The following is a 19,442-nucleotide window of genomic DNA, read 5'->3' as shown; positions in this document are numbered from 1 at the left end:
ATACACACGGCTTTTCCTGGGACATTCCCAAAGGGAACGGGAATGCTTGATAACATTTTTTGCAAATCTCCTGATAATATTTCAAAGACACCGGAATATAATAGGCAGAAATAAATGGGACATGAGCAAGTACAAGACATCAAGGTCAACAACTGGCATACAGTGCATTAAAGTTGAAGAGTCATTTTACACCGAAACAAACACTGAAGGAAATGAGTTGTGTTTACTCATCAAAAAGCGGATTCTTAGCAACATGTCACACCTAAAAACTCTTTAACCAAGGTAAAAATCACAGTAATGCATGGCATTTTGTATTTTATGGCTTTACTTTTCAAAATAAAATAAGATAAAATAAAATTAAATAAAAGACATTCGTTTATTCATTTGATGATCTGGTTTGAGTCATTTACAAATAAAATAAAATAAATTATTGTTTACTAATTTGATCTTTTGGTTTGAGTAAAAAAAAAATTATATATGGAGTTTATTTATATATAAGAATTATTTATAAATTATATGTATTAATCTGTTTCATAATTTAATGCTTTTGCACTGATGTCAAACTTATTCATTTGTTAGGAATAATTTGATCTTACAGTAAAAGGTAAAAGAGGTAAATAAAAGGTAAAAAACAAACAAAAACGTTTTTTTACAGCATTTTGTATTTTATGGCTTTATTATCCCACAGCATGCATTTATGTTTATGTAAATGCTTGTTAACACTTAACAATAAGGTCTCAATTCTTAATAGTAATGCATTAGCTAATGCAATAATCTCTGTTAATGCTGGGTAAAATATATAGAATTGTTCACCGTTTGTTCATGTTAATTCACAGTGCATTAACTAATGTTAACAGATATATCTTCTGATTTAGAAGTGTAGTGGTAAATGTTAAAAATGAACATGAATGAACAATTGTAAATGCTAGCTAATGTGAAACGGTGTTGTAAAAGTGTAAGCAAATGCTTTAGTTTATCAGCCTGATCTTTAAACCGCAGCAGATCTCCGTCTTAAGTGCTGAACATGGAAGTGAATAAATGTTTTTCTTCCTGCATAATATTTTCTTGGAATGACCATATGCTTGCGAGTAAACAAAATAATATCTGATCAAATACGCAGCTGTAACCACAAGAACTTGGGGAGTTTTGTGATTAAATTTAGATTCTGAATAGTGATGAATTTATCAAAATAGCTAGCTGTCCTTAATATCTAAATGCAGACAAACGATGTTGCTAATGACTGCTACGCTTACATAGCAAACCTCTCTTCAAATGATCAAAAGAGTCCTAATTAGACATGTTTCTGGTCAAATAAAACAAAAATAAAGGCATTACCACAGTTATTTAATACATAAACCCTCTTCCATTGAATTTACAACAAAAACAGCTAAATAACTAAACCTTAATCAGTGTAACGGCATATTTATTTCTGACAGGAATGATTGTTCAATGGATTGTAATGTTGTTTAAAGTCCCCCTGCGATGAAACTCAAGTTTCTAATGTTGTTTATATGTGTATATGGTGTTGTTAATATGCTTTAAGACAAACCATGTGTAAATTCATAAGTCGACAGCATTGCTGAGTATTTTCTCCTTAAAACTGCAGTGAACCAAAGACAGTCTCAAAAACACGCTTTGAAATCGCTGGTGTTTCTGACGTCACAAACTACCTTGTAACCAATCAGATCAACGTGTGATCGTCAACGAGTGGATCTCTGAGTGAGTGAGTGAGTGGAGGCGGGGCTCATATTCATAGAGCCGCGCATACTAAATGAGGCAAGGGTGTCGAGTTACATTCAAGATATTTTAAGGCATGAAGAAAGTAATAAAATGATTGACTACAGGGGGACTTTAATAACACACCCATTATCCAGCCGAAGAAACTCCATAAAATAGTTTTGGAAGGTGTGTTATGAAAATGACATGATTTAGGACTATACACAGCCTGGTTTTATTGGTGTTAAGTGAAGGTCTATGGCGTGTGTGTGTGTTGTGTGACTGACCTGTAGGGTGTGTGTGTTACTGACCTGTAGGGTGTGTGTTTGTGTGTGTTTGACCGACCTGTAGGGTGTGTGTGTGTACTGACCTGTAGGGTTTGTGTGTGTGACTGATCTGTAGGGGGTCTGTGGTGTGTGTGTGTGACTGACCTGTAGGGTGTGTGTGTGTGACTGACCTGTAGGGTGTGTGTGTTTGTGTGTGTGTGTGTGTGTGTGTGTGTGTGACTGACCTGTAGGGTGTGTGTGTGTGACTGACCTGTAGGGGGTCTGTGGTGTGTGTGTGACTTACCTGTAGGGTGTGTGTGTTTGTGTGTGTGTGTATGACTGACATGTAGGGGGTCTGTGGTGTTTGTGTGTGTGTGTGTGTGACTGACCTGTAGGGTGTGTGTGTGTGTGTGTGACTGACCTGTAAGGTGTGTGTGTGTGTGTGTGACTGACCTGTAGGGGGTCTGTGGTGTGTATGTGTGTGTGACTGACCTGTAGGGGGTCTGTGGTGTGTGTGTGTGTGTGTGTGTGTGTGACTGACCTGTAGGGGGTCTGTGGTGTGTGTGTGTGTGTGTGAGAGACACACCTGTAGGGGGTCTGTGTTGTGTGTGTATACGTGTGTGTGTGTGTGTGTGTGTGTGTGTGAGAGACACACCTGTAGGGCATCTGTGTTGTGTGTGTGTGTGTATACGTGTGTGTGTGTGTGTGTGTGAGAGACACACCTGTAGGGCATCTGTGTTGTGTGTGTGTGTGTATACGTGTGTGTGTGTGTGTGTGTGTGTGTGTGTGTGTGTGTGTGTGTGTGTGTGAGAGACACACCTGTAGGGCGTCTGTGTTGTATGTGTGTGTATACGTGTGTGTGTGTGTGTGTGTGTGAGAGACACACCTGTAGGGCATCTGTGTTGTGTGTGTGTGTTGTGTGTGTGTGTGTGTGTGTGTGTGTGTGTGTGTGTGTGTGTGTGTGTGTGTGTGTGTGTGTGTGTGTGTGTGTGTGTGTGTGAGAGACACACCTGTAGGGCATCTGTGTTGTGTGTGTGTGTGTGTGTGTGTGTGTGTGTGTGTGTGTGTGTGTGAGAGACACACCTGTAGGGCATCTGTGTTGTGTGTGTGTGTGTGTGCCTGTCTGTGTGTGTGTGTGTGAGAGACACACCTGTAGGGGGTCTGTGGGCACATGCATCAGGTGAGGTGGTCTGTCCACATGGTGTTGCTGTCCTCCGTTGCTCTCCTGCTCATATATAGCATCACGCTCCATCTGGGACAAACTCAGGAACCGGCGGATCATGGAAAGGTTCTCCCAGAGTGTGCGGTTCTCCGGGGACGGGTCTTCTTTCCAGCGCAGGAGTTCACACAGCCAACCCTGCAGGAGAACACACACAACACACACCTCGATTTATTCATGTTTGTGGACATCTCTTCTGCTCACCATGGCTTTATTCATTCAATAAAAAAACAGTAATATTGTGAAATATTATAATGTAAAACAGCTGTTTTCTATGTGAATATATAGTAACGTGTAATTTATTCCTGTGATCAAAGCTAAATTTTCAGCATCATTACTCCAGTCTTCAGTGTCACATGATCCTTCAGAAATCACTATAATATGATGATTTGCTACAAGAAACATTTATGATTCTTATCAATATTGAAAACATGTGTGCTGCTTCATATTTTTGGAGAAACTGTGAAAATATTTATTTTCAGTATTCTTTGATAAATAGAAAGTTCAAAGAACTGCATTCATTTGAAATAGAATTTTTGTAACATTATAAATGTCTTTACTGCCACTTTTGATTAATTAATGCATCCTTGATGAACATTAGGCTTTATTATATATATATATATATATACACACAAACACACACACACCGGTATATATATATATATATATATATACACACACACACACAGGTATATATATATATATATATATATATATATATATATATATATATATATTTTTTTTATTATTAATTAATATATTTTTTATATTTATATACACACTTTTTTAGGATTCTAATCATTTTGTATACATATATATATATATATATACACATACACACACACACACTCACTCATAAAGAACATGAACATTATATTCATGAGTATATTAACCTCTCACTCAACTTTAGAACTAATTCAGTACAGACATTTAAAAATGTAAATATGCTAAAACTTAATCATTTTTTAAGTACATAGTTTGATCGAATTGTTAGGCAACTGGAAAATGAATCAGAACTGTTAGAGGCCATTTTATGCCCTTTTTTTCAAGTCTTGATTTAGTTTCTGGTCTCTACTTGAACAGGTTTTCCTGCTTAAATGTTGATTATTTTCCTCATATTCTCCATTGTTGCGGCTCCTCTCTTCCCAGTCTGTCAGTAACGCTCTGTTTACTTCCTGTCTCTATGAAGCCCCTCCTTCTGAAAAGCACACTGTGCTCTGATTGGTCGGCTGGAGCAGTGTGTTGTGATTGGTCGAGCGCTTCGAGTGTGTTTGGGAAATTAACATAATTCTCAACTCAACCAGGCCCCGCCCCTTTATTCTGCGTATGAATTATTATAATGAGGAATATTGTGACGTGTTCGTTCCCGGAAGAAACTCAAGATTACAATGGAGGCGTTTCAGGGAGTTCAGAAACACTGATATGAAGAATAACTTTTTCATGCTCAAAAAGCAACATTACACACTAAAGAAAGATGAACATGGAAAAAGGCATAATAAGTCCCCATTAAATTCCTATAATTCACATTCCAGCAGTAAAACGCCAGTTTTAGGAAAGGGAAAGAGTGTTTCCAGCAGTTGAGTCCTGGCACACTTACAAACGTGATGCTGTAATCTCCAGGCCAGTGTGTGGCAGCACCTTTCATTTGCACAGGATTACCCAGCACACACACACACACACACACACACACACACACACACACACACACACACACACACACACACACACGGAGCAGAAGCCAGAGCCACACCAGAGCGCTGCATGGCAAAGATAACTCAGCATTTCTGTTGTCCCATGTTCCTGCTTCTCCCGAAAGCCATGTGAAGCCCCAGAGAGAGGCTCATCACAGCTCACCTTGTTCCTCTGCCACGTTTATTGTCACATTTTGTTTTATTTGCAGGCGCAGGGATTTGAGCTCCGTTCCTGCTGTGATGTCTGTACTTCAACACAGTTCAAACACACACCTTATCGCAGCCATTAAGCACACTATCGTAAAATAATCCTCAATCAAACATCTGCGGATAAAACGGCAAACAAATCCCGCTGAGCCAAAGAACGAGCCACCGGGAAAAAATTTAATAAATAAATCACCGTGCAACCAAACCGTAAAGAGTCAACAGAGGTATTAGCATTAATGCTGCAGCGTTATAGAACAAACGCACAACAATAAACTCTTTTACACTGGACAGCCACACTGATAGTGTAATGCTCTCCGGGCCTTGAAGACCTGAAAAAGCGTTTGTATTTGTCCAATTGCATTTCTTCCACTGTCTTACCATAAACAGAGAGTCTCCTGCATACGGGAGCATTACTAGGAGTTGTTTGGCCAATTCTGTCAAAAACTATAAAGGATAATGCGTATTATTGAAGGATATGGAGACAGAAAACTAGTCATGTATTAACTAACACTGACTACAGCTTGGCTAGTCATGATGATAAAACCTACTGAGGGAAAGTAAATTGCTCTTTAAAGCAGTTAGTGGTTTCATTATGCATCAACTTTGTTTGTCGAGAAGTAAAAATGACTAATATTGAGTCAGAAGTTGACGTACAGTAAGAGTACAGAGCTATGAGAACTATGTGGAGAACGTCTGAGCTCATGAGATCTTTTGATGAGAAATGGTTTCAATCACTTCTGAAGCTCCTGATGAGAAATACACACAAGATTTTATATATATGAATATATATATATATATATATATTTTTTTTAATGAATAAAATAACTAATACAATTAAACATACAGGTGAAACTCGAAAAATTTGAATATCGTGCAAAACTTATAATTTTGATGATTATGGTTTACAGCTTATGAAAACCCCAAATTCAAAATCTCAGAAAATTTCAATATTACATGAAATCAATTTAAAAAAGGATTTTAAATACAGAAATGTCGGCCCTCTGAAAAGTATAATCATGTATATAGTTATATATACTAAATATATTAGTTTCACCTTTTAATTTGAATTACTGAAATACATGAACTGTTGCACGATATTCTAATTTTTCGAGTTTCACCTGTAAATAATAATAAAAAATGATAAAATACCTAGCTAAAAAAATTAAATAAAAGAATCATGCGTTTTATTTTTGGTGTGAGATGTGACCTGGAATTTTTTTCTTCCTTTTTGTGAGAGAATAATGTTGTATCCATATGAAAAAATCACTAGTGAAATCCATCATTTATTTTTATTAGACAATGAAATGGAAATCAAATGGAGATGCTGTAGTCTTCAGATGTTTGTCCTGAAACCCCAAAATAAAAAAAAATAAAAAATCTATTAAATATGGCTTTTATTAATAAGTCAAATTTAAGTGAAACCAATATAAATGTTATTTTATTTAGTCATTTTATTTTATTATAAAGTCACTTTTAATTGATAGATTTAATTACATTTGACAAAGAAAATAAAGCTTTAAGATTTTATTTTATAATCATTTTATTATTATTTGGTTTTTATTTCATTTCTAAAAACATCAGAGGACTTCAGCATCTGTATTTGATTTCCATTTCATTGCCTAATAAAAATAATTGATAGATTTCACTAGTAGTGATTCTAGTGAATCTCAGAAGAAGAAGAAAACATATACAGGTCACATTTCACACCAAAAAATAAATACATTTAAAAAATAATCTTAAGACTTTAATCATTTTTCTTCTCATTTTTTAATATATTTCGGTCACCAAATAAATAAATAAAATACATTTTATTTTATTGATTCATTTAGTGAACAAAATATATTTTATTTTAAATATTATTTAAAAAAAATATTTATTATACATTTTTTTTATTTATTTGTTTATAAATATGAAATAAGAAAATGTTTTTGACATGAGTGGGATTCACCCATTTACAGCTCAACTTTACACAGGTATGTTACCCAAACGTCCATAAAGACGGTGAGGTTGTGTGACGGGTCAAGCGGTGCGGGACGAGCGGGTCCACCAGAGCCTACATTGTGTTCGAGGTATAAATAGCAGTGGTGCATTCTGATCAAAATATTTCTCTTGCACACAATGGCTGAATTCATGCGTAAGATTCACCCAACTAAGCAGGACAGTGTGTGTGAGGGCCGAGCGGTCACAAGCTGCCAATGAGACACGCACAGGACACAACTGTGAGAGAACAGCGTGGCGTTTATGTCCCTCGCCCTGCCCGAGATGCCAGCGAGCACATTAATAACCTTGGGATTGAGTTCAGGAGCCCCAGACAGTTGCGGTTTTCCACATCACAGTCACATGGCACCATCAACACCTTTTTATTATCTCATTTTCTCCTTATCGTCCCCTCGCTCACCCCGTTCTGCCAGGACTCAGACTCCTCTGAGACCATCCCGGTCTCAACTCGCACCAGCATCCCAGTTCATATACTTCTACTACGCACTAAAACTGTGTACTTGGCTAGTGATGGACAGGAAAACTTTCCAGACTGTAGAGACTACAGTAGTTCTGGGTTGTGGGAAACGTACTTCCTGTGGTTTAAACTACTGATCAGTATTTAAAGTACAGTCGAGAGACCCATCAAGAAAAAGCGGGAGGCTACTTTAAGGTGAGAAAATCAAAGATATTTAAGAGGGCAATAACTTTCTAACTAAATAACAAATCATACTTTTTTATGATACCAAGTAAGTGCGATGGCATTAAACATCATCTGAGCAGATCAATTTACATTTTATAACACCAATATAACAAGAAAAAAATGGAAAGGAAATAATGCTGAGCAGATTCTCAATCGAGTAAGATTTTGAAAGGCCAGAAAATGTGATCATAAATCACAATATTAAAATAAAGATAAATAAAGCATGCATTGTCCTTAAAATTATACTAAACATAGAAAAAAAAAAAAACTATAAAACTTTAAAAAAAAATTACAATTATTTATTTTATTAATAAAAACAAAGAAAAATAAATGACTATACATTCACACATTATATATATATATATATATATATATATATAGTATAATTATAAAAAAATAAAGATATATTTTAAGATGTTATAAGAGAAAAAAAAGAAATATATTTTTAAGTTATTTAAATATTAACAACAATGCACGTGTTATCTATATAACTTATACATATCTGTCTACATACAGTGCACCTCAAATTACACACACACAAAAATAAACTTCCGGACGCTATGTCATATTATAGTTGAGACGCACTAATCCTAATCTTGCGCACTGTATGGTTTGTATATTATGTAAATGCTGATGTCCGATCAGCTGATATCTTTGTCAGCACTGTCTCCAGATCAGTGCTCTGCCCTCTCCGACACGGCCGTTCGCTTATCAGTCATCACATCGTTCACTGCCTTTCTCAAACAAGTCAGCAAGTTTGGCTAGAGATACGGTCTCCATTAAACAAACACACAAACTCCTGGACTGTCGCTCACACGGACGCCTGTCAAAAACCGCAGTCTGGGGGCAGATGTTAAACAGCCATGCTTTCTTTTTCACTCTTTTCCATTGTTTTTAAATAAAGATGCTAATCCATTGTTATGGCTTCAGTCTTGAGCGCGTTGAAGTAAAAACAAAAGTGAGAAACAAACATCTTGATGTCAGGCAGAGGGCTTCAGTGTTCAACAGACAAAGCATTATTGTTTCCTTCTCTACCGCCCCTCCTGAATCTGGCACCGGCTCAGCTTTGGCAGACAGTGTCATGCAGATCAATTCAAAAGATAATACAGTATGTTCAAACCTGTTTTCGTCTGCGAGCGAACGCGTGTGGGGTTTGCGGATGTATGAGTGAAGGAATTGGACCCGCCGTATGCGCGTCAAGTCCATCTGTTGGCTGAAATATATTAATGCGTTCGCACAGCATATGTGAATCTTCTGCAACAATAAGCAAAAAAAAGAAAAAACAGGCCAAAAATAGGCCGAGAACGGACTGCCTTTTTGGATATCTTACTATGCAAATAGACTGGCTCCCAGTATTTATTCAAATGGTCTTGGCGTGGAGGAAGAGAAAATGAGGCCAGAGCCCCAGATGAACTCTAAACACACAGAAACACATCCGTTCCTCACAGATGTGGTCAAGCAAACACTCCTCATGCCTTCATCCTCAGGCTGCAAACATATTTCATGCATCGCAAACACTAACTGACCTCCCAACTCAAGGGGGCGATAGAGAGCGTCTTAAAACATCTGTGCCATTACACTATTCACGGCAATGATTCCACTCAAACTGTTGGTTTGCCATGAACGTATTGATCTGGAATCACAAAACTAACCGTAGAATAATTACCTGTTCATTCACGTGGCTAATTAAAGATATTGTTTAGCACGTTCATGTTTCTCAACATATGTCAGGCTGTCGTGTGACGTGTACCATCTTGTGAATGTATAGAGCTGTTTTTGTATTAAAAAATTCCCCTCGGGGATCAATAATGCCTGTCTGTTTGTCTATCCTTCTATATAAACATCTCTAGCCAGAGACAAAAGGGTTGTTACATGCAGGCAAACCTGATAAACAACATGCATGACAACATTAATAAGTTCCCTTTCACTTTTCTGGAAATTACAATACACTGCGCCCACAGAAAGTATTGCTTAAGAAAGCTTAAGCCACAATTTCTAGATTTCTTGATAGTTCTAGTCATTGCATTAGAGATATTGAAAGTATCAATTGTTTATTGTAAATATTGTGTGCACTTTCAGAAAATCCTTTTAAAATACTTTGCTTAAAGCCTTTATGTATAATATCTTATTTTAATGCATTAGTTATGCCTTGTAATGCACCTCATAATGCATTGGTTAAAATTATTCATGTAGACCATACATAGTTGTAATACATTAAAACACGTATCTATTAATTGAACACGCCTTTAGAAAGTATAATGCATTAAAACACTTTACAAACAAACAACTTCAGATGTAACAAGGAATCTGTAACTATTATAATGCATTTAACTTTGGTTACAATTATTTATGAAAAGATATAAATGCACATTATTAATATCTATACGAACATTCTCTGATACGAACCTCCTATGTGACAAAGCTTAACTGTACCCCAAAACAGCTGAAAATACCTTCATACATTGTCAATAACTTTGTCTACGAAATATTTGCAAGGAAAAAGCAGGACCTGTCTTATCTGTTGGCCCGTAACTAGGTTAACATTATCAAGGAACCTGATTTAAAAAAAACAAACACACAAAAACAGACCCAGGTTGATTGCATCAATTCAAACAAAGAGCAATGAGTCTGCAAGGAGCCCTCGACACACAAGCAACCTATGAGAAAAACCCTAGTCCATTAATTATAAGCGTGTGATTGAGATTTAATTCAAAGCTGGAGTTTAATTGCTAATATCAGAGAGTAATTAAGCAGATAAATCATGCCTGATCTTATTGAATTATAGATTAAAACTGCATAAAACCTGCAAATTGTACATGTCAGCTCCAACAGCACTCTTAATTAATTAATGTACAAGTTTGCTTTAAAACAGCAAAAATATATCAAGCTTTTAAAGCATCTGAGGAACCTCAATTACTTTACGTTGGTCAAATATAGCGCAGGATCATCGAGGGTCATAGAGGTAGACCGATTTTAATACAATGCAACTATATACACACTGAACAAAATTATAAACGCAACACTTTTGTTTTTGCCCCCATTTTTCATGAGCTACACAAAAGGCCTATTTCTCTCAAATATTGTTCACAAATCTGTCTAAATCTGTGTTAGTGAGCACTTCTCCTTTGTCGAGATAATCCATCCACCTCACAGGTGTGGCATATCAAGATGCTGATTAGACGGCATGATTATTGCACAGGTGTGCCTTAGGCTGGCCACAATAAAAAGCCACTCTAAAATGTGCAGTTTTACTGTATTGGGGTGGGGTCTGAAAACCAGTCAGTATCTGGTGTGACCACCATTTGCCTCACACAGTGCAACATCTTCTTCGCATAGAGTTGATCAGGTTTTTGATTGCGGCCTGTGTAATGTTGGTCCACTCCTCTTCGATGGCTGTGCGAAGTTGCTGGATATTGGCAGGAACTCGAACACGCTGTCGTATACGTCGATCCAGAGCATCCCAAACATGCTCAATGGGTGACATGTCCGGTGAGTATGCTGGTCATGCAAGAACTGGGATGTTTTCAGCTTCCAGGAATTGTGTACAGATCCTCCAACATGGGGTCGTGCTTTATCATGCTGCAACATGAGGTGATGGCCGTGGATGAATGGCACAACAATGGGACTCAGGATCTCGTCACAGTATCTCTGTGCATTCAAAATGCCATCAATAAAATGCACCGGTGTTTGTTGTCCATACATACGCCTGCCCAGACCATAACCCCACCGCCACCATGGGCCACTCGATCCACAACGTTGACATCAGCAAACAGTACCTGTACAGTGAAAACCGGGATTCATCCGTGAAGAGAACACCTCTCCAAAGTGCCAGACACCATCGAATGTGACCATTTGCCCACTCAAGTCGGTTACGATGTCGAACTGCAGTCAGGTCGAGACCCCGATGAGCATGCAGACGAGCTTCCATGAGACGGTTTCTGACAGTTTGTGCAGAAATTCTTTGGTTATGCAAACCGATTGTTGCAGCAGCTGTCCGGGTGGCTGATCTTGGAGGTGAAGATGCTGGATGTGGAGGTCCTGGGCTGGTGTGGTTACACGTGGTCTGCGGTTGTGAGGCCGGTTGGATGTACTGCCAAATTCTCTGAAACGCCTTTGGAGACGGCTTATGGTAGAGAAATGAACATTCAATTCACGGGCAACAGCTCTGGTGGACATTCCTGCAGTCAGCATGACAATTGCACGCTCCCTCAAAACTTGCGACATCTGTGGCATTGTGCTGTGTGATAAAACTGCACATTTTAGAGTGGCCTTTTATTGTGGCCAGCCTAAGGCACACCTGTGCAATAATCATGCGGTCTAATCAGCATCTTGATATGCCACACCTGTGAGGTGGATAGATTATCTTGACAAAGGAGAAGTATATATACACCTAGAATAATAAATTAAATGTATAGATTGATCCTTATTAAAGCGGCAAAAGTTATTCAGTCGAGAGCAGTGATTGATTTGTATTTTGTTGTTTGATTAAAATTAAATGAAAAACTGCAGTAGATTTATTGGGCTTCTGTCACTTTAAGACCTAACCTCACGATCTCAAACACATCTGATTTTTCCCAGACTTTTTAAATCATTAAGATGAGGCTTACTTGCCAAAAACTGCTTTCTGTGCGCACGTTTTTGGTGTGTGATTGCGTTCTCTTCTGCTTCTTATTGCGCTTAAATGGTTTAAAAGGACTTCATTTTGATATTGACGAGCATTGTTAGACCGCTGAGACAGAACAAGCAACAACAACAAAATAAACTTTTTAAACTTTATCATCCTAACGAACATCAAACAAAGCGGAACCTAGTGAAGCGCTTCAGAGCAGCATCAAAAATATCAAATAATGGTGGGACATTTTGGCCATTTATAATTGTTGGAGGGGACTTGTTCTCATGAATCTCTATGGTGGTCACAAGGGTGAGTAAAAGGTGCCAAACTTGCTCGGACATATAGGGACAATACATGTCCAAGAGGTTGCAGAACACAAGAAGGGAGAGAGAAGAGCAGGGAAACGAGAGCAGGTCCGGACCGCCTCTGTACGCCGTGGGCGAAGGCTTTCTGACGCTGTCATTGGCTGCAGTTAAATTGAAATATTTCTCAGCGTGTGTCAGAAGCATGCAGAATGGTAATTATGACAGATCTGATTAAGCGGGCGAGTCGGGGGCCGGGCGAGGCGGCTCCGGGCTGCAGGTGCGACCTTGTGCATTCCTGCGTGTGTAAATAAAATTAATTACAAGCATGGGGGCGCGCGGCGCGTGACATCGCTACGTGCGGGGAGTCCCACGGGGGGGACCCTAATGGAATATTTTCCCGGAGTCTAATAATACAGTTGGTATTGACTTGAGGTAATTAGGGGGATCATTAAAGCCGCTTTTCCCGGCGTATTTGCCTGCCTGATCAGATTAGCGAGAATGGGCCTCAGAACAAGCCCTGTGTGGTCTGACAGAGGAGAATGAGAGAAACCGGGCCACCTCTAACACTACCTTACATGCAGAGAGAGAGAGAGAGAGAGAGAGAGAGAGAGCTAACAGATGGAGAACAAGCAAGAGAAAGACAAGACGCAGGTCACCGCAACAGAAACAAGAACCCAATCCGTTTAACGGCAAGGAAAAAGGTTCGTTTGGAAGAGAGCGCTGCGATAAATCAGACGCGAAATTAATTTCCCAGACATCTGGTCTCTGGTTCACGAATATTGTGTCTTTAATAATACAGGGGAACTGCAGCTGTTTCCCAGGCAACCTAATAACCAGGCAGCCAGATAAATAAATAAATCAATTAATAAACAGTCATGGCCCTATTTCAGCTCTCCGAGGCCCGGCGCTCCCATCTGCCTCACACACGCCCCTGGGAGACAGCGAATTCATAACCGTAAACAAACAACTCTTCAAAATGAAGCACGATAATGAAAAATATATATTCTCAGTGAAATTATAGGGGCCGGTAGTACAGGAAGAGGGAGGACCGATCTTCCCTATAGGAGCGTAATTTCATTTGCATCCGGCTTTGGGTTCTCGTGTCTTAATGAAAGTAAATGCAGTTGATACATTTACATCTGCCCTCTCTTTCTACTATTATCCCTCTTTTGGAAAGTCATAAAACACTATCATGAATTTTGTCTTAATGCTTTCGGAGCAAACAGGAAACAAAATAAATAATTTGACGTCTCCCATTCACCACTATAGAAGCTGAACATACTGTGATGATGACTGGCCTATACCGTTTCTATGTGATATGTGAAAAGAGTCCATATTCTTTAGTTTAAATCACAGCATTGAACTATGATTTGTAGGAAAAGTCTCAGTCTCAATTCACCAGACAAAAAAACCTGTACGACACCCCGAGTGCAGGATGATGTCATCAATATTGTCTGTCGCTTTCCTGGAAGAGAAAGACTGATGTTGCCATTCGGACTGCAGGTTAGCCGATGACCAATACAATATCTAATACAATTTAATAATAAAAATATATATATACAGACACACACACACACACACACACACACACACACACACATGCATACATACATACCAGTATATTTATATATTTTACTTTTTAAAGTGTAGAAATAAATAAATGACTAATACATTATAAAATGGCCAAAAAACACTCAATTTGAAATCAAAAACTTTTTTTAATTATTAGAATGCTTAATAAATGCTGAGGTTATTATATTGGCAAGGCAGTGAAAACAGCATGAGGGAGACATACTGAATCTGTTAATCAATCAACAAGCCATGGTTATGATCTCAAAATAGCCAAATATCTGCAAATGGACGATATATCGGGGAACCACCAGCTAAAATTACAATTACAATTTTGTATCGATGTACACCGTCTATCCAGCAAATTTTAATATCTCTCTCTCTTTCTCTCTTTTCCGCGACCCACTGTCGCCCCCCTCGAGAGTAGCGAGCCAGGCGCTCAGTGACAGATGGCACAGCCTCCTCTACCCCCCCTTCACACACAAACACACACACACACACACACAGGCCTATCGCCTGCCCCCCTGTACTGCGGCAGATCACTGACATTCTGTCTCATTAGAGCCCTGCTAATTACCACAGCCTCTTCCAGGAGAGCGAGAGACACCGAGGCAGACAGAGAGAGAGAGAGAGAGAGAGAGAGAGAGAGAGAGAGAGAGAGAGAGAGAGAGAGAGAGAGAGAGAGAGAGAGAGAGAGAGACAGGTCACTAAGGGAATGGCTCTGGGTTCTGAAGGGCTTGTCATCTGACAACAGGGGCCGCGACTGTATTCACCATCAGAGGGTGTCAGCACAACTCCCATAATGCCCTTCTCTCTCTATTCTCTCTGACTGCCAGTTCAGAGCTGTCATGTCTGTATAAGTGGTGTTTGCTAAGTCATACGTCACTACTACTATTGCTCATAGTCAGAGTTAGGAATAACAGACCTCTAAGCCTACGTATTCAAGTCAGCATGAAACCATAACTGCCCTCATTTACGTAACACTCATGATTCATCAATGCATGTTTTTCCAAATGATATGTTAAATATTAGTATTCATCATTTTTCATTAAACTTAAATTCACTTTCTCCATTTCATACTACCATTCAAAAAGTTTGGGGTAAGTACGTTTTTTTTATACATTTCAGATTTTTACTGTATTTTTGAATAAATAAATCGGAACCATAAAAATCTAACCACTCTTTTCAACAATACTGTAGATATCCTCAGAAATGCATTATATTATATAAGATTTGTGATCAGGCTTCATTAACTTCGAAATATGCACCATATGAATGATACTTTGAACAAAAATTACAAACCGTGTGAAAATATCCTGCACTGAAGAAGGAGGAGAATTCAGCACTAAGCTTGCGTTCACCTCCAAAACATCAGGATTTCTCGAACACTGCACGTCGAGCGCACAAATGAACAGTTTTTGCTTTTCTTTTTCAGTCTACAGGCTGCAAAAACGCTGGTTTTCTGTGCTGCAGGAGGAGAAATTAATTGAAATGCTACTCGGAATATGAAAGTGCCACCAAATAGATAAAGCCTGGCACTCTCGTCCTGTATGGATGTGTGCCCAGAGAGGGGGACGGCATGGCTCCGATCCAGTGCCCATCCCCCAGTAAACAGCACACACACACACACTCCGTACACGCAGCTACATGAGTAAGCAGGTACACACGCTCATACACACACGCGACGGTTCTCTTTAACCCCCTCAAACTAGTGTTTACGGCTTCTAAAGCCCAGGGGACGAGCGCTCTCATGGAGGTTAGATCTGGGCCGGTTCTGGAGCCTCGTGGCGTCGGAAGCCAAACCCGAATCCGGTGCCAGATCGCTAGCATGTGCTGCGGATAGAGCTACCTCCGATTCGGCAGAGGATTCCTGCACTGGATGAATCCGCCACGCAAGATAATCATAACCATACGGCACAATGCCTCGCAGGACACGCCGTGCAGGACCAACAAACCAAACAAACACAGTTGGTGGTCACACTTTGCAATAAGGTTCCATTTGTTTACTATATTAGGGTAATATAGTTTACTACTATATATGCTCAGACCAAGCCGGTCTCTCTCTTGAATCCAAGTGTGACTTAAACTGCAATTCACCGACTGGCCACTAGAGACAGGCTCCAAAACTTTACAGCAGAAAAAAACGTGTTAACAGCCTGGTACGAAAAGTGGTTTTGGTCTATATAGCTAATTTAGCCCCTCATGACAACTGTGAGGGGGGTGAATTTTTTACTACTCATTCGTTTAAATTATATTAAGCCTTAAAGTTCTGTGTAATTAAGGGTGTGGTCACTTGAGTGACAGGTGGATTGTCGCTGATGTCACTACTAGTCGTTTGTCTGCTGTCTGTGAGCGTCACGTCACCTCAGCTAATCCGCCTCGCTACACATGTTCGTTTACCCGGGAGTGACGCTGCCAAGATGGCGACGGCCGGCTCCGCCCACTTTTGGGCTTCAAAAATGCTCTTCAGAAACAATACGGGTGACGTCACGGACACTACGTCCATATTTATTTACAGTCTATGATTCAGACTTGAAGTTCGGTTTGCGGACCAAAGAATTTAGTCCTGATTTACTTAGCGTTCACATTGTCATTTTACACCGTACCTTAAAGGCACAGGGATGTGTTCACAACCTGATCGGTTGGCTTTTATTATGTATATTTTACGACAGAATATCCAAAACAATGCTGTGTTATGGACTAAATGCGTGAAGTTACATATGATGGTATTTTGACCAGCTGAGAACTCATGAAGAGACAGCGGCAACGTAGACCAAAAGAAGATCTGCTGTGAGGAGACGCGGTTCTGATGCGTGTACTGAACTGTGATGGGCAGGTATGATTGACCATTTGTCCTTTTTAGGGTCGCATCTTCTGACATCATGTCCTGTTTTTGGTTTGTTTACATGTCTTTGGTCCGTGTTGTGTTCATATTTCATTCGAACCGCACCAGAGTTCGTGTGGAAGTCGATCGACACTCATCTTTTCAGCCTCTCGGTCCGCTTGTTTGGTGTACCAGGGTTCAGATGGCAGCGTTCACACTCATTCAAATGAACCGCACTAACATAGCAATCGCACCAGAGTTCATTTTAATCCAACCAAACACGCCGAGTGTGAACACACCCTTAGATAACACGAATTAACAATGAAAAATGCTTTCTTAATTGGTTCATTTCAACATTTACTAATAGATATTTAAAATTAAAAAGTTGTATCTGTTCATATTTAATGGATCTGAGAGGACATTAGGGCCAAATATGTTTACTAGACAAAACTGAGAAATGCAGATAATGCATACATTTCAATAGCAGTCTTTTCAAGATTTAAAACTCACAGACACTAGTCAAAATCGTGATTTGATTAAGTTTACAGCCTTACTTTTGATTTATTCACCCATTTTTCAAAATTCCGTGACATTCCACATTAAACTGTAAATTCCATTTTTAGAACCAGATTCTGCAATTCCGTCTGTTTTCCCACATCACAGAAAATATAGAACCCTGTAACATGTACTAACAATGAGCAGTTGTTAAATGTTAACAAAGATTAATAAATACTGTAACAAACGTGAGTTAATGACTCTCTAACTAACACTAACAAATGAGACCTTATTTTAAAGCGTTACCCAGTCTGTCCTCCAACGCATTTCAGAAACCATAAATTCGACTTCAATAAAAAACAATAAACAATCCATTTTATATGCTTTTCTACATTCTGACAAACAACAATCTTATGTTGCATAAAAATGCACATTAAAGGCTAGCACTTTTTGCATTTCATGTCACTGCACTCCTATTGTTTTCCTAACTTCATCTGTGCATTTTAGCATTCATGTGCATCTACAGAGAATGCTGGGAAATGTAGTTTCGACCTGTAGCATATTTTCAAGGAAGAATGATCACTTGTCCTCATGAACAACTAAACTAAATCGTACCAATCAGCATAACATTTATTTTTAAATTCTGGCCAATCCATGACTCTTTAAATGACACGCCCAAATTTGAAGCGTTTCCCAGCGCTAATTACGACACCGAGACGGGCTCTTGTCTCGCACACGGCATCATTCCGACGCGTTCGGCATCGGAACTCGGCACCGGCCGGTCATTGAGCCGTCGGCCCCGTGGGCCCCGTGGGGGGGGGCTGGGAACGGGAAGGAGGGGGACCAGCTGCCCGGGGAGCGCACATTACGAGATGGAGCCGGAGATAAGTGCTCTCCCAGGCCCCTTTCTCAGCTGCGTAATTAGCACAGTTCTTATCTGCTGCTCAATTCACATTCACACCAGCCATGAATGAAGCACACAGGCTCAGGCAGGGCTGGAGAGAGACACAGAGAGGGGGCTCTTTTCTCTCAAACCAGCACTTTATACCACAATCTTACTGGAATAAATGCCCCGGTTTGTCTTTTCTCTCCTCCACCCTTCTCGGCTTTGAACTCCCTTCGACAAAAACAGTGGTTTGTGCATCAAACTGTAATTTGGTGAAACAAAAGTATCTGGCACCATAATCAGTGCAATCAGCAAAAACCTGCTGATATTTCTAGATAATTTAGAGCTTTTATTCGCGTTTTCCCCCCACATCAGATGTAATTCTGAAAATCTTTAAGTGTGCACATAGATATGTGAAACCTTTAATAATGGGGCTCGCCGTGCGTTTCTTTAATTAGTTTTAATAGGCTAAAACAGACGGTAATGTCTCTCACAGAGGCCTGTATTCAGCAGAAGGCTGTTCACTATGTGAGATAACGGTGTGGTCGTTGCACAGCTGAATTATATAAACACATTTGTTTTATGTTGCAACACTGTCTGCTGTTCGCAAACCCACAATAAAGCGGCGCAAGTCATTAGGCGCTGCGCAACCTGAGTGCGAGGCTTAACAAAGCTCTCCTTTTACACTTTTATCTTGCTACCTGGGCCTTCTTTAGACTGTACACATAAAATGTTTGACATGTTTTGTCAACCAGACGAGCGATTGAAGCATGACAGGCTAGTGAAAGTGTGTGTGTGCGAGGTTTGAGCTGTACCTGGCTCTTGGAGGCGGCGACCTTGGCGAACATGGCCTGGGACACTTTGGCCCTCTTCATCTCCTGCTGGATCTCGTCGTAGATCGACGAGTTGATGTTTAACACGCAACTCTCGGATTTACCATTCCACTCAGAGGTCAGAGGGTTGGGCTTGACC

General features: G+C 39.6%; 1 protein-coding gene across 11 annotated transcripts in view; it reads right to left on the bottom strand.

Moving 5' to 3' along the window:
- Window positions 1-19,442, bottom strand: part of satb1b (SATB homeobox 1b) — a 92,729-nt gene that overhangs the window by 3,874 nt on the left and 69,413 nt on the right. For all 11 annotated transcript variants that reach the window (XM_077229926.1, XM_077229933.1, XM_077229929.1 and 8 more), the window contains 2 exons: window positions 19,286-19,441; window positions 3,133-3,339 (listed from right to left, as the gene is read on the bottom strand). In XM_077229926.1, coding sequence (XP_077086041.1) covers window positions 3,133-3,339; window positions 19,286-19,441 — 363 coding nt within the window. The remainder of the gene's footprint in view (window positions 1-3,132; window positions 3,340-19,285; window position 19,442) is intronic.

This window comes from Siphateles boraxobius, unplaced genomic scaffold, assembly GCF_051911475.1.
Source record: "Siphateles boraxobius isolate OS27281-9 unplaced genomic scaffold, OSU_SipBor_1 137, whole genome shotgun sequence".
Classification (NCBI taxonomy): Eukaryota; Metazoa; Chordata; class Actinopteri; order Cypriniformes; family Leuciscidae; genus Siphateles; species Siphateles boraxobius.
The sequence above is the reverse complement of the archived record's forward strand: the minus strand, read 5'-3'. Positions and strand labels throughout refer to the sequence as shown.